The following is a 15865-nucleotide window of genomic DNA, read 5'->3' as shown; positions in this document are numbered from 1 at the left end:
GTTTTTTTCTTTTAGGATCTTCAATGTATATATATTATGGCTAGAAGATGAGAATTTTCAAAAAGGAGATACGTATATCCCTTCTCTGCCAAAGCATTATGATATTCACAGGCTAGCAAAAGTGATGCAGAATCAGCAGGTAACACTATGGCAGTGTCTCTCTTAGCATATCTAACTGTAATTTGAATTGGTCACTTTTATAACCTAATGGTAAAACCACTTGTTGATACAGAAATCGGGTCACTGGGATGGTCATTGTTTTTGTGGTTTTGTCAATATATAAGTGATTTTTTTGTAGGAGTGTTTCCTTTTGAATCTCTGACCCCACTATGGCCTCACCTGAAGGCTTGAAGCTCATTCTGGAACCTTCTACAGCCTCATAAACACAGCCTTTCTCTGGCTGTATTCTTCCTTGTTTTAAATTGTCAGCAGCTGAACACTTTTAAGCAGTCATCTCTACTCCCATAAAACTGTGTAAGAATTTGTTAAGATTGTTAAGATTCATACGTTGTGTAGAAAGTTAGTAGCCTGGAGCTAGGGAGTTCACCTTTGTTTGCCTTTGGAGATGACTTACTTGTAGCTATCACAGTTTTGGTTGCCCTTTTGGAGATACTCAATTCTAGTCTTCACATATCCTAATTTGTTCTCTCCCTGGTACCCAAGCAAAGATGTCTGTGGTCTTTCTTAGGCCAAAACTTCTGAGTTTTCTCTAAGCTTCTGTAGCTATCATTTGTGTGAGTGTGTGTGTGTGAGTGTGTGTGTGTGTGTGTGTGTGTGTGTCTAGGCATAGGCATATCTCTCCTGTTGCAGTTTCTTTTTTCTAGGGGCTGAACTCTACTGGGCATTGACCCCCAACATTGGATGGGATTTAAGATCCTCTAAGACTTGAGAGACTTCAATTTGGGTCTTTAAACCTAGTTGCTTCCACACTGTATATACTATTTCATCTCTAGTAGGTGTCTTTCACTTTCTTCTGTGTTCTTTGTCTTTCCTTCCTCTCTTTTCTTCTTTCTTCTTTCCTTCCCTTCCTTCTGTGAGTATCTATTGAATGCCTTTAAGGTATCAGGCATCTAATAACAAAGGTGAAAAGAAACTTGATGCAGTCTGCCTTTAAAGTGGTTACTGTCAAATGGGGGACTAAATAATTATTGCATCCAGTGATGAAGACTGTGGGGGTGGAATGCCCAGGGTGCTGTGGAAACATGCACAAATGGCACCTGATTCAGACTGAGACTGGAGTGTGACCTTTGAACTGAGCCCTACAGGACAAATGGGAGTTCTCAGGTTGATAGGAAGATATGGTGATGCGGAGTGGCAGAGAGGATGTTACCAGCAGGATGTCTTTTTCCAAAGTCTTTGTTTGAAGAGCTATTGAAATAGCAGGAGTAGTTAAATAAATGGATGAATTAAAAATATATTGAACTTTCTATCCTGTTCCATTGATCTATATTTCTGTTTTTGTGCCAGTACCATACTGTCTTGATTACTGTAGCTTTGTAGTATAGTCTGAAGTCAGGGAGCCTGATTCCTCCAGCTCCATTTTTCGTTCTCAAGATTGTTTTGGCTATTCAGGGTCTTTTGTGTTTCCATACAAATTGTGAAATTTTTTGGTCTAGTTCTGTGAAAAATGCCAGTGGTAGTTTGATAGGGATTGCATTGAATCTGTAGATTGCTTTGGGTAGTAGAGTCATTTTCACAATGTTGATTCTTCCAATCCAAGAACATTGTATATCTCTCCATCTATTTGTATCATCTTTAATTTCTTTCATCAGTGTCTTATAATTTTCTGCATACAGGTCTTTTGTCCCCTTAGGTAGGTTTATTCCTAGATATTTTATTCTTTTTGTTGCAGTGGTAAATGGGAGTGTTTTTTAATTTCACTTTCAGATTTTTCATCATTAGTGTATAGGAATGCCAGAGATTTCTGTGCATTAATTTTGTATCCTGCTACTTTACCAAATTCATTGATTAGCTCTAGTAGTTTTCTAGTAGCATCTTTAGGATTCTCTATGTATAGTATCATGTCATCTGCAAACAGTGACAGCTTTACTACTTCTTTTTCAATTTGGATTCCTTTTATTTCTTTTTCTTCTCTGATTGCTGTGGCTAAAACTTCCAAAACTATGTTGAATAATAGTGGTGAGAGTGAGCAACCTTGTCTTGTTCCTGATCTTAGTGGAAATGGTTTCAGTTTTTCACCATTGAGGACGATGTTGGCTGTGGGTTTGTCACATATGGCCTTTATTATGTTGAGGAAAGTACCCTCTATGCCTACTTTCTGCAGGGTTTTTATCATAAATGGGTATTGACTTTTGTCGAAAGCTTTCTCTGCATCTATTGAGATGATCATATGGTTTTTCTCCTTTAGTTTGTTAATATGGTGTATCACGTTGATTGATTTGCATATGTTACTGGCACAAAAACAGAAATATAGATCAATGGAACAGGATAGGAAGCCCAGAGATAAACCCACGCACATATGGTCACCTTATCTTTGATAAGGGAGGCAAGAATATACAGTGGAGAAAAGACAGCCTCTTCAATAAGTGGTGCTGGGAAAATTGGACAGGTACATGTAAAAGTATGAAATTAGAACACTGCCTAACACCATACACAAAAATAAACTCAAAATGGATTAAAGACCTAAATGTAAGGCCAGACACTATCAAACTCTTAGAGGAAAACATAGGCAGAACACTCCATGACATAAATCACAGCAAGATCCTTTTTGACCCCCCTCCTAGAGAAATGGAAATAAAAACAAAAATAAACAAATGGGACCTAAGGAAACTTAAAAGCTTTTGCAGAGCAAGGGAAACCATAACAAGATGAAAAGACAACCCTCAGAATGGGAGAAAATATTTGCAAATGAAGCAACTGACAAAAAGGATTCATCTCCAAGATTTACAGGCAACTCATGCAGCTGAATATCCAAGAAACAAACAACCCAATCCAAAAATGGGCAGAAGACCTAAATAGACATTTCTCCAAAGAAGATATACAGATTGCCAACAAACACATGAAAGAATGCTCAACATCATTAATCATTAGAGAAATGCAAATCAAAACTACAATGAGATATCATCTCACACTGGTCAGAATGGCCATCATCAAAAAATCTAGAAACAATAAATGCTGGAGAGGGTGTGGAGAAAAGGGAACCCTCTTGCACTGTTGGTGGGAATGTAAATTGATACAGCCACTATGGAGAACAGTATGGAGGTTCCTTAAAAAACTAAAAATAGAACTACCATACGACCCAGCAATCCCACTACTGGGCATATACCCTGAGAAAACCCCATAATTCAAAAAGAGTAATGTACCAAAATGTTCATTGCAGCTCTAGTTACAATAGCCAGGACATGGAAGCAACCTAAGTGTCCATAATTGGATGAATGGATAAAGAAGAAGTGGCATATATATACAACGGAATATTACTCAGCCATTAAAGGAAATGAAATTGAGATATTTGTAGTGAGGTGGATGGACCTAGAGTCTGTCATACAGAGTGAAGTAAGTCCGAAAGAGAAAAACAAATACTGTATGCTAACACGTATATATGGAATCTAAGAAAAAAAAAAAAAGGTCATGAAGAACCTAGGGGTAAGACAGGAATAAAGACACAGACCTACTGGAGAATGGGCTTGAGGATATGGGGAGGGGGAAGGGTAAGCTGTGACAAAGTGAGAGAGTGGCATGGACATATATACACTACCAAACGTAAAATAGATAGCTAGTGGGAAGCAGCTTCATAGCACAGGGAGATCAGCTCCGTGGTTTGTGACCACCTAGAAGGGTGGGATAGGGAGGGTGGGAGTGAGGGAGAAGCAAGAGGGAAGAGATAATGGGAACGTGTGTATGTGTATAGCTGTTTCACTTTGTTATGGAGCAGAAACTAACACACCATTGTAAAGCAATCATACTCCAATAAAGATGTTTAAAAAAATAAAATAAAATTAGCCTGTTCTTATCATAAAAAATATATATGTATTGAAGAAGAATTAGTAGAATCAATAGGATTTTTAGATTAGGATTGATACAGTTGTAGGTCAGGTTAGGTAATACAAGGACTTCCAAATTCATAGCTTGGGCAGCTGCTGTTTACAGTACTGGAAGAGGAGGTGCCTGAGGGGCTTCAAGGAGAGCTCTAATTAAAGGGTTGGTGGGGAGGGGATGTACAGGTCTAGAGTTCAGGAATGGGGTAGTGTAGGAAACGTGGGTGTAATGGTAATAGAGTATTTGGATTAAGAAGAGGACTGAAGATGGAACTCTGAGAAGTAACATTGAAAGGCACAGAGAAATAAGGCTGAGAATACAGGACCAGAGAAATAGGAAAAATACACAGATGATCATGGTGTCCTGAAATCTTTTGCGTGCAGGTCCATAATCATCTCTTGTTTATACTCCACAACCCAAAGCCTTATCTGAGAATTTGCATGTAGTAGGTACTTGGTCAGTGTTTTAAAAATTTACTCATAGCTTTCTTGGTTCTTTAATATTTATCTTGGTTCCCCAGCATCTACATGGTTAATTGCTTTCTTTGTTTTTTTAAAGTCTTTGTTGCCATTTGATTTTTTAAAAAATTTTATTTATTTATTAAAAAAATTTTTTTATTGGAGTATAGTTGTTTTAAAATGTTGTGTTAGTTTCTGCTGGCCATTTAATTTTATAGCTAGTATTTTGAATCAGTAATTCAGGTTCAGAGTTGTTCTGCCTTTTAGTGGTTTCTGAAACATCCCTGCTTACCCACTGTTAATTCTCAGTATTCTTTTCTAATTGTTAGCTTCTGTCAATAGTACTTTAGCACAGAGGTGGAGAAAGTGACATCCAGACCCCAATTAAAGGAGGTGTGTATACACAGTAGAAGCGTCTGGTACAGCACCTCAAACAGTTTGGTGCATCCAAGATCCAGGCTTGTGATCAGGATGACTTTGGAGTTCCTTCTCTGAGTCTGGAATGCCTTGTGCCATGATTGGTTTGGAAATAACGATTTAGGACTTCATGGGAGTGTGCTAATTGAGAAGCCTGAAACATTTTTACATTTATAGGTATCCTTTAGAACACTCAAAATCAGAAAAAAAGAAAGAAAACCATCGTCCGCAAAACCACAGTCCATATCTGCTCATCAGCTATTTATGTTTGAAGTAGTTTTTGGTGTTCATTGATAGTTGACTTTCTTTTTTACTAATGGCAGTCCACCATTCTAATATGTAGTCATCACCAGAGTGAAATATATGCCAGACATATACTTTATGCAAGACAGATATGCAAAATATGCAAGACAGCTCACTGGAGAGTGGGAGGAAAATACTGGAATTTCTGTTTCTATTTTTTTTGGTCAATCATATCTATTTACTTATTTATTTTACCTTTTCTAATGAAAAATTCAATCATACAGAAAAATAGAATAGTATAATAGACATTCCCTTCTCCCTCTGCCTGTATGTATCATGTGTCGTTTCACCTATAGCCAGTCTAGTCCCACCACCATGTTGGAGCTAATCCTAGAGGGCATTCGATACATATTTTAAAAGACAAAGATTTAAAAAAATAACAGGGCTTCCCTGGTTGCGCAGTGGTTAAGAATCTGCCTGCCAATGCAAGGGACACAGGTTCAAGCCCTGGCTGGGGAAAATCCCACATGCCATGGAGCAACTAAGCCCATGCGCCACAACTACTGAGCCTGAGCTCTAGAGCCCGCAAGCCACAACTACTGAAGCCTGAGCGCCTAGAGCCCGTGCTCTGCAACGAGAAGCCACGACAATGAGAAGCCCACATACCTCAACGAAGAGTAGCCCCCATTCACCACAACTAGAGAAAGCCCGCCTGCAGCAACGAAGACCCAACATGGCCAAAAATAAATAAATAAATAAATTTATTAAAAAAAATAATAACATAACCCAAGAGCATTTATATCTGAAATATATTAACAGTAATTTCTTAATATCAAATATCTAGACAGTGTTCAAATTTCCAGTGCTCTTACAAATGTCATAAAAGTTTTGTTTTTATTTGCTCTTACAGTTTGTTTGAATCAGAGTCTGCATTTTGTAATTGGTTGATAGTTCTTATTAATCTGTTTAAATCTATAGGTCTCCCCTTATCCTTTTTTTTTTTTAATTGCAATTTATTTGTTGAAGAAACTGGGTAGTTTGTCCATAGAGCTTCTCCACAGTTTGGATTTTGCTGATTATATCTTTGTGGTGTAGTTTAATATGTTTTTCTGTCCCCTGTATTTCCTGTAAGTTGGTATTGGGACCTAGGGCTTGATATAATCCAGATCCAATTATTTTCAATATATTTATTTTTTATCTCTTTAAAATTTGTTTTTTGTTTTTTTTTTACCTATGTCTTATATTAGTTCAGTAGTATATGTATGTAATATATAAATATACATTTAGTGAGGCTATTGTAATAATTTTTTCCAGTCATGGTACACAATCAAAAAGTTTTGAGATTCCTAAGGGTGTTAGACATTTTATTTTTTAATTTATTTATTTGGCTGCACGCGGCTTGCAGGATCTTAGTTCCCTGACCAGGGATTGAACCCGGGCCCTAGGCAGTTCAAGTGCCAAGTCCTAACCACTGTACCGCCAGGGAATTCCCTAGAGTGCCCATTTTAAATGTGATTTATCCTAATGCTTGGAGAACTTGGAGTGGACCACCTCATGTTGAAACTTATGGGTTCACTTTAAAGTTAAATATATAGTTTTATATGTGAATATGTGATTCATCTCTGAAAGTTAAAGTCCCGTGGTTCCATTTTAGGACCTGTGGATGGAGTATTTGAACATGGAGCGCATACATTATGAATTTCAGGAAACCATTAGTCTGTGGATGCAGGCCAAGCTTGAGTCCCATTCTACACCCTTCAGTTCGTCAGTGCCGCTGGACTTCACTGATCCTTTGTTGGGTGAGTTGTGTGAGTGAGCATCAGACCCTTTGAATGAATGGGTGAGTGAATGAATGAGTGAATGAATGGTGGGTGAGTGAGTGAATCAGAGCCATTGAGGGTTAAGGTTCACAAAGCGTACCCCTCAGTGAGAACTGCTTTTTTAGGAGTTCATTGTTAACTTGTTAACCACTTGGGGTTAGGTTATGCTTTGAATGAGAGAAATTCCAAAAACAGTGAGGACTTAAATAAGATAGGGATTTTTTTTCCGTGTAAAAGAAGTCTGGAGGCAGGCAGTTCAGAGCAGTAGCTTTATGGCCTGAAAGCCTTCAAGGACCCGTACCCCTCCTATCTTGCTGTCTCACTGTGTTCACATCTGACATCCACTTATGGTTCAACGTGGCTGCTTAAGCTTAAGCTGTCTCATTTGCATTCCATTCAGTGGGTAGGGAAGTCTCCCTCTTTCAAGGACTCTTTCAAGAAGCTGCTCATAGACTTTCCAGTTACATGTCATTGGCCCACACTGAGGCATGACTCTTGCCATGGAGTTTCCCACTGTCTGGATGTTGCTAATTATACCTTTGTGGTATAGTTTAATATGTTTTTCTGTCCCCTGTATTTCTTGTAAATTGGGAAAGTGATTAGGTAGTTTGTGGTTCATTTTCTCCATGATGCTTTAAAAAGATATTTTAATTGACTTAAAACATGTAAAGTAGAAGCTAGAATTTAATTATTTGGGGTTTGCATTGAGCAGGTAAGGAACCTGAAGTGTATGGTGGTTAGGTAACTTTCTGAAATCACAAAGCTGGGGCTTTGAAGAGCGGGCTTCAGAGACCCTGCTCTTCACCACTTGTCTTGTTTCTGGCGATCAGTACAGGTTACAGTTCTAAATAAAATTACAGCCTAAATTTTTAAATAATTAGTTTCAGGTTTTTCTCAGATGAGAGCAGGTTAGATGATGATTATATCAAACGATGGAACTTGTGATTGTGATTGTAGGAAAAATATCAGCAGCTCTTCATAGGTTACTGTATACTTACGACACCAACTTCTTTTTCTTAAATTTGTTGGCTTCGTAACTTTTTGTCAGTTGTGGTCCAGAGTTGTGATTATAGTTAAATATGCTCTGAATTAAGTTTTTTTCTGTCTTTTGTTTTGTATTTAAAGTACCACCCTTGATTTTTCTTTCGTAATAAGTTATATTGGGTTAGAAAAAGACCCTCCCCACCTCCCCCACCCCCATTTTCCTTTAGAGTCATGACCTAATATTGCTTGAAAGAAACTTGAACATAGTCAGGAGTCTTACCCCATGGTGAATATCCAGCTTTGTTACATTCTGTGCGTAGAGTGGTAGTTCTAGTGGAAAAACCCCAGCTATAAGGGACGGTCCTGGACTTGACCTGTTTGGAATGTTAAATTCCATCTGTTTGGATTACAAACAATACAAGTTTTCGTATGCCAAGTAAAGTCATGGCTATTAAGTTTTCTTTAATTTTTCTTAACAAGAATAGAAAATTGAATGCTATATCTGGAATGAAATCGGAAATTCAGAGTAGTCCCTTAAGTACTTTGTTGACTTACTGACTTGAAATTCCCTTGACCTCTCCTGACCTCTGTTATCTTACATGGCAGCATTTTTCTTCATGTTCTTCAGTCCCTATGAGCTGTGTGGTATGTGGATAGTGTAATGAAAAGAAAGGAAGGGAAGATAGGAATTTATTGGACACCTACTGTGTATTCAGCTGTGTACTAAGTGTAGAAATATAAACATTTAAGTTGGATTGAGCAATATGAGATCATGTGAAATCTAGTGCAAAGTTGCATGGTACAGATTTACTGTTTTTTACCTTTATTTTTCTTATATGGTACGTGATTTCTTATTTGGACTCGTAAATCAGTTTTTGAGTGAATGAACAAATGAATGAATGAATGACTATGACTGCATAAATATAAGTTCTGTAGGAGTTCATGCCCATGTCTTCATTCATTTTAACTCTGCTACTCTCCACCCTCCTGTTCAAACCTTGGCCTAATGTAGGACTTTTCACTCAGCTTCATTCCATAATGCCCATTCCTCTTTCTCCTATTCCTGTGAAGTTTATTTGGATGATTGCATTAAACTCTTAACTGGGCTACCCGCCCCATTTCCCCAGTCCACTGTCCAGATGATAGCTACCATCTTTCTAAAGCTTGCTTAGAGTTATTCACTAGATCCCTTTTACACTAGTATCAAGTCCAAACACCTTAGCGTGTCATGCAAAGCTGTCTAGGGTGATAATTTAAGATTGTGAGCAGTAGGTCTTTAACTGTCATCGAGACTTTTTGAGGATAGGAATTCTATTTAATCACATCACATGCTCCTGAGCTCTCAGCTCCTGGTAGAGTATTCTTAAGCTAGTGGGTGATCCCTCAAAACTTGCAAGGGACAAAAGATAATTTTATTCATTTAGGCCTCTGATGATTTAAACAACTATTCTTCAGATCTCTAATATTCTTTGTGAAGGTAACAGATTAGTTTTGTAGTACATTATGACCTAGTAGTAGCCATTATTCAGTAAATATGACTTAATTTTTTTTTCAGCTAAAGAAAGGGTTTTAAGTAACCTGCGGAAACATGAGGACCCCCAACCTCCCCTTGTTCTGCAGCCAATGAGGCCTCCTGTGCCAGTTTTTTCCTCAGCCTCGATCCTGAGTCAGAAGGACACCATCCAGCTGGTACGCACAGATCTGAATCTGCTGCGGCAGCAGGCCAGGTAAGACCACAAGCCCTCCAGGATCATGCTTCTGTGCTTGCTGCTTTGACGGCCTGTTGAGTAGCATCTAGAAGAGCTTCTTCATTAGCCTTCTCACCACCAGGGTAATTTGACCAGACTGGCTCAGCTGGTTACCTTAGTTAACCAAGTTGTGACAAGTCTTTTAATTTCATGTGGAAATTATGTGGTGCTTTCATGAAGTATATAAATTGTACAGTTTCTTGTGGCATTTCCGAGTGTCAGCAGTGCCAGCTAAATTTTTTTCTTATGCTTTTCCTGAGGAAATCTTCTGATACTGGAAAGATGGTGTTAAAAGGGAATGAAATGAGATTTACTCTCTTTTCACTGCTTTGCTCTCTGACTCTCCATATTCTTTTAAAAATTGACACAGATACTTGATCGAAGTGTGGGAAAGTCATTTTAGTATTTTGAGTTCACGGTGGATACAGAATGATCATATATATAAGGTTTTGATTGTAGCTTGTGATCCTGTGAGGAGGAGTGTGTGTAGAGTCTGTTTTATTTATCAAGTGAAAGAGTTTATCTTTGCAAAGCCCAAGCCCATGGGAATCAATCTCTTACTGGCCCTTTATCCCTTGGTTGTCTTTGGTTTAGTCAGGTATCGTATGTGTGTTGTTTGCACATGCAACACACAGGCTGCCTGCACGTCACTGTAATAATCAATACAGTGTTGACACCCATGTAAACAACTAGCTTTTCATGTCTTCCACATCTCAGTTTGAGTTGCTAATATCTAAGAAGTCACTGGTACTTATAAATAAGGTATGCCTTTAGGATGATTAAATCAGGATGGAATTCTCATTTGCTCTTCTGCATTTAAGGGTTCATTTAAAAAAACATTGTTGATATAACACAGATTCTTAATGGAGCTTTGTTTCTGGCTAAAAAGTTGTCTTACTTTTCCTTCCTTTTTTAACTCTCTGACTGCCAGGGAGAGGGTTTGGGTAAGTCTTGGCACACACACCTTTGGTTTTTTGTTACTATGGAATTCTTGTGCCTTATCGTTCTCTAATGCAGGCTGGGGGGTGACTGGAAGCCTTTATCACTTATCATAAAATCTTTCCTAAGACTTTTTTTTTTTGTAACCTACCGATGATGGTTTTCAGAACTGCAGCTCTTCGGGAAGCTCAGCAGGTTGTGCTGGACAGTGAGCTGTTGGACACAATGCCCAAGCAGTATGTTAATCGAGAAGAACAGACCACGCTGCATTTGGAGTGTAGAGGCAGTAGTGGCAAGAAGTGCCAAGGAGCTGGAGTTGTAACAGTTCAGGTAAGATTAAGTCTCTTCATAATTCAGAGAGTTTCATTTGAGTCCCTAATATTGGCATATCATTGAGAAAGACTGAAAGAAGTATTTAGTACGTCATCCATGTCCCAAAACATTTAATAGTTCTGGGGAGAGTGAAGATACATACAAAGCTAATCACTTATTTCCGTAAGTGCTGATGAGTCTTATAAGGCAGATAGTCAGATAGAAATGAAAAGAAAAGGGGAATAATTGAGATGATTCTTGGAGAGAGGGGCTCAAACTAGTGTTAAAGATTTTGGTGATGATAGCTTGGATTCAGTTAGAAGGAATGTGGGAATGGGGTCACCATGACTTCATCTAGGGGCCAGTGGCTCAATCGATCTATTTCAGTTGTTTTTTTTCGGAGGCGGGTGATTCATGTTGGAAAGGTTGGAACTCACATTGGAAAAGATCATCACGTGGGGGTTCTGGCTGAATGCTGCGGGTGGTGGGGAGCCACTGAAGACAAGGGTGGGAGGCACGTGTGAAAAGCAGATCAGTTGGGTGGAGCTTGCCAACAGGCCAAAGTTGGGTCTATGACATCATAAGGACTTCAGAATGGAAGGTTAGCCTTAGCCAGTATGTCATAGCACTCACTTTATGCCAGGTAGAGTCTAAACACTTTACAGAACTTGTTTTATTCTCACCACAATACTATAAGGTGGGTATCTTTATTGTCTGTATTTTCCAGATGAAGAAATAGAGGCATAGAGAGCTTAAGTTACATATCCAAGGTGACGCTGCCAGTGAGTGGCAAAACCAGGAAGGCCCTCCAGCTGCAGAGTGCATGCTCCTTAGTCACTGCACGGTACTCTTTCCGCAAGTGAATTCAGTATTCCGTGAGCTGGGAAAGAAATGATTGGAGACAGGCGCTACCTGCTCCTTGACTACACTTGCACAAAAATAGCTTCTCTTTTTTTGTTAGCTTTTACAAATTGGGGTATTTATTTTACTGACTCTTGGTTGTCTTTCAAAAATTTCCCTTCTTTTTGTGCCAGTCCATATTTTAACAGTTCTAATGTATTTTTCATCAGTCTCTTCTAGGAGACTGTTTTCTTAAAATGTCTTCTTTGAAATAATTTTTTATACTCATATTTTTTATTACCTTCAAAATTCATTTCTAATTTTTTTTCAACATAGTTGTATGCGTCTGTTAAGTAATTTGGCCTGGAATGTGAGATTCCTAAATACTGAGATAATATCTTTGGCCAGGTACCTTATGAAGTTAATTTTCTTTTGGTGTGTTTTTATTCCCCCAAGACTAAGGTAGAGGTATTTAAGAAGGATCACTTGCTAAAACAATAAAACAGGAAGAAAAGTTTGCCAGCTGAGGGTGGAGTTTGAGTTGATGGGGAAAAGGCTGAAAATGTATCCAGTTATAATAAAAAAGGGACATTTTGATACCAATCTGTGTTTTTACAAATATGGTATTTTTCCATATTTTGAAATTACATATCTTTGTCAGGCTGTTAATTCTATATAGAGAAGGGAATTCTCCTAAAATGCATTTTTTTTAAGTGACTACTGAGATAAGTACAAAGAAATGTCTTTCCAATTCTGGCTAGTAGCTTACTGTTTGAAGACTTGTAGATATTTGCTGTCCCAGCCAAACAACAGGTCTGATTGCTTGACCTCCTATTAAATTGCAGGGTCTTGCGGTGGAAAATACCACTAGGCAGACCTGGGAGCTTTAACTCTAAGCCTACCAGTGACCTGTTTTTTTTTTCCTTTTCAGAAAAAGGGATCATAGTCTTGATTTATCTGAACCCTTGAATTCAAATTTCTTGTATAACCTTTAGTTCGTTAATTCTGAAATAAAAAGGTACACCTTTTCTAAACTACCTTCAAAATAATTTTGATTATTATTTTGAGGAGGGAGATCAGAAAGATGATCTATGATAGGGATTAAAATGAATATGCCTTAGATTTTGCTTTTACAGACAACACAAAAAATACTTTTCAAAAGAAAAATTGGTAGATGCTAAGATTGCTTGAAGAAAGAAGTAAAAAAACCAGAAAGGACACACAGCAAAAAAAGAGGAGATTTTATAGAAGCTTAAAGAATTTGAAAAATAGCTGTGTTTTGTGGCCATAACCTCATTAGAAATATCCAAGTTTTCTTAAAGCACATTTTAATTTTCTGCTGGCCTTACTTATTGCCCAGTACCCTGACTTTCAGTTTACGAAGTCCCGTCATTTGGAAAATCAAGAAGCTTGGGAACTCCTGCTGATGGCTCCTAGAAGTATCAGTATCAATAGTACTACTCCAGCCATTATTTTGCCTGATGATGCAGATGTGCCAGGGGAATTAAAAATGTAAAGACAGCAAGCAACTTTCATAGTCTGAGACTTAAATAGGATTTCTTTGGAAAATTATACAGTAATTGCTAATTCCAGATGTCCTGGGCAGTATTTACTGTTTGATACTTCTAGGAACTGAAGATAAAATTTTTTTTTGCTACTCATTAATGGCTAAGAGCAAAGTGGAGGAAAGGTAAAACTCTAGCTGCCATGAAGCTTGGGCTTATCTAAGCAAGTCAGTTAGGTTTGCTCTAATTTTTTTTTTTTTTTTTTTGCGGTACGTGGGCCTCTCACTGTTGTGGCCTCTCCCGTTGCGGAGCACAGGCTCCGGACGTGCAGGCTCAGCGGCCATGGCTCATGGGCCCAGCCGCTCCGTGGCATGTGGGATCCTCCCAGACCAGGGCACGAACCCGTGTCCCCTGCATCAGCAGGCAGACTCTCAACCGCTGCACCACCAGGGAAGCCCCTGCTCTGATTTTTTGTTAAAGATTGTACTTGAGTCTAATGCTGTCCATTACACAAATGGATGACTTTAGTTTGTAGGAAGAGAGGTGTTTGTCACGGGTAGGGAAGGTGAGTTCTGAGTGTTCATGGCTCATCAAGAAACTGTCACTGGGAGACAGTATTCCTGAAGAAGGTAGATTGTGTTATTCTTACAATGTAAAACTGTAGCCCCTCTATATACAGGTGTCCAGTGCCCACCTCATGGTTGTGATTAGTAGTGTTGATCCTGTTTGACATCATTCTATCATCTGGGGATACTGAACATCATGAGACCTCTTCTGGATTCCTCAGGTCTCCAGCCACTTCTCAACTTCCTCCAGGTTTCCTCAACGCTTGGATTGCTGGTTGTGCTTGGTTCTACTCCTGATTCCCTTCTTCACTGTGATACCAGCTGCTTTTGCCTTTTGTCTGTGCTAGAGTTCATAATCTGGGGTTTGTGAAGGGTCTTTAGTGGGCCAGAGAAGACCCTGAAAGTGTATAGAAATGTTTTTTTCCTGAAGAGTTCATAGATTCAGTCGATCCTCAACAGTCCATGACCCCCGAAGGGTCAGTCCATATGTTGATGACTCCTGTTCTGTTTGTCTAGTCCAGAATTCTCTCTTGAGTTCCAGGTCTAGACTTCTTCTTGCTTACTTAACATTCTATGAATGTCCCATAGATACCTCAAACTCCGTAGGTCCTAAACTAATCTCATCTTTACCTGTCAAACCTGTTTTTTCTGTAATTCCACTTACCTGGGCTCCCAAGATGGAGACCGAGGCATCAGTATCCACATCCTCTCCTCCCCCCCATACTTCCTATCTAGTTGCTTTCCAAGTCATACTGGTTCTGCCTTTGAAATGGCTTTAAATGTCTGCCTTTTTCTGTTTGTATTGCCATTGCCCTATGGTTGGCCCACATCACTTCTCCCCTGAACGAATACAGCAGCCTTCCTGTCTCTATCTAGTTCATTTTCCACCATTCATCTTTTTAAACACAAATCTGATCCCATTTCCGGGCTAAAAACCCACGTTGGTTCTCTAGTATCTAAAAGGAGTATGTCTCTTAGGACCCTCCATAATCTGTTCTTAATCTTTTTCTAGCAACATCATTTACCCTCTCTCCCACTCCCCAAACCTTCTATTTTCTAGCAATTTAGACCTTTTCTGTTCTGCAAACATGACATGCCTTTGTTCTTAGCATATGCTGTTATTTGTTCTCCCCCACTCATTTCTGAGCTTCTGCTCATCCCTTCATTCCTTGGTTCAGGCAGCATCTTTTCTTGAGGTCTTTCTTGACTCCTCTAATCAAACTGAGATATATTCCCTCCTCTTATCGCAGCTTGAGCATAAATGCTGTTGTAGTTACCTGCTATTTTTCCTACCAGACTGTAACCTCTTTGGGATTAGAGCTCCTGTCCTTATTCATCTGTATTCATCTGTATTACCAGTACCACCTAGAATGGCTCTTGGCATATGATAGGTACCCTTTAACACCCCCGAATCAGTCAGGGAGAACCACAAGCACACCACCTGTTAGACTGCATTACAGCTTGTTTTGTGTTATGATTACTTCTGTAGGCTTTAACAGATTTTGAGTTACCTGAGGGCCAGGATCTTGTCTCTTTCCTGTTTATGTTGTCAGTGCTTCACACAGTCAGTGTCACAGAATGGATGTGTTTGAAGGAATGAACGATGGATACATACTCTTCATAATAATCTCCCTGAAGATATTATCTGGCTGTGGAAGACATGGAAGTTGGAACTTTTTCCTACTAGAAATTGGCAGTATTTTTGATCCTGCTTACCTTTGGCCAATTTAATGCTTAGTTGGCCAGTTTAATGCTTTCCATACAAAATCCTGACTTAAATACCACACACTGCTCCACTTACCTTTTTACTCTAATACAAGTGTCTCCTGGGCATTCGATCTTGGAAAGTGGTAAGGCTGGTCATACTTCAGTGCACTACTTTATTTCTCAGCCCTGTTCAGAGTATTTCTTATCCCTTGCTTGGGCACTCTCACATTCCAGGTAATCTGCTAGGGGCTTTGCTTACGTTTTTCACTTAGCTTCACAGAATGAGGAAGAGAAAGCAGGTTCAGAGAGACTCAGAGACTTGTCATCCTC

At 39.0% G+C, this 15865-nt stretch overlaps 1 protein-coding gene across 2 annotated transcripts in view; it reads left to right on the top strand.

Moving 5' to 3' along the window:
* Positions 1-15865, top strand: part of EPG5 (ectopic P-granules 5 autophagy tethering factor) — a 129080-nt gene that overhangs the window by 60921 nt on the left and 52294 nt on the right. For both annotated transcript variants that reach the window (XM_081253339.1, XM_081253338.1), the window contains exons 24-27: positions 16-139; positions 6769-6913; positions 9474-9645; positions 10773-10935. In XM_081253339.1, coding sequence (XP_081109465.1) covers positions 16-139; positions 6769-6913; positions 9474-9645; positions 10773-10935 — 604 coding nt within the window. The remainder of the gene's footprint in view (positions 1-15; positions 140-6768; positions 6914-9473; positions 9646-10772; positions 10936-15865) is intronic.

This window comes from Mesoplodon bidens (genome assembly GCF_964165515.1).
Source record: "Mesoplodon bidens genome assembly, chromosome: 13".
Taxonomy (NCBI): Eukaryota; Metazoa; Chordata; class Mammalia; order Artiodactyla; family Ziphiidae; genus Mesoplodon; species Mesoplodon bidens.
This window is presented reverse-complemented; position numbering and strand designations above follow the sequence as displayed.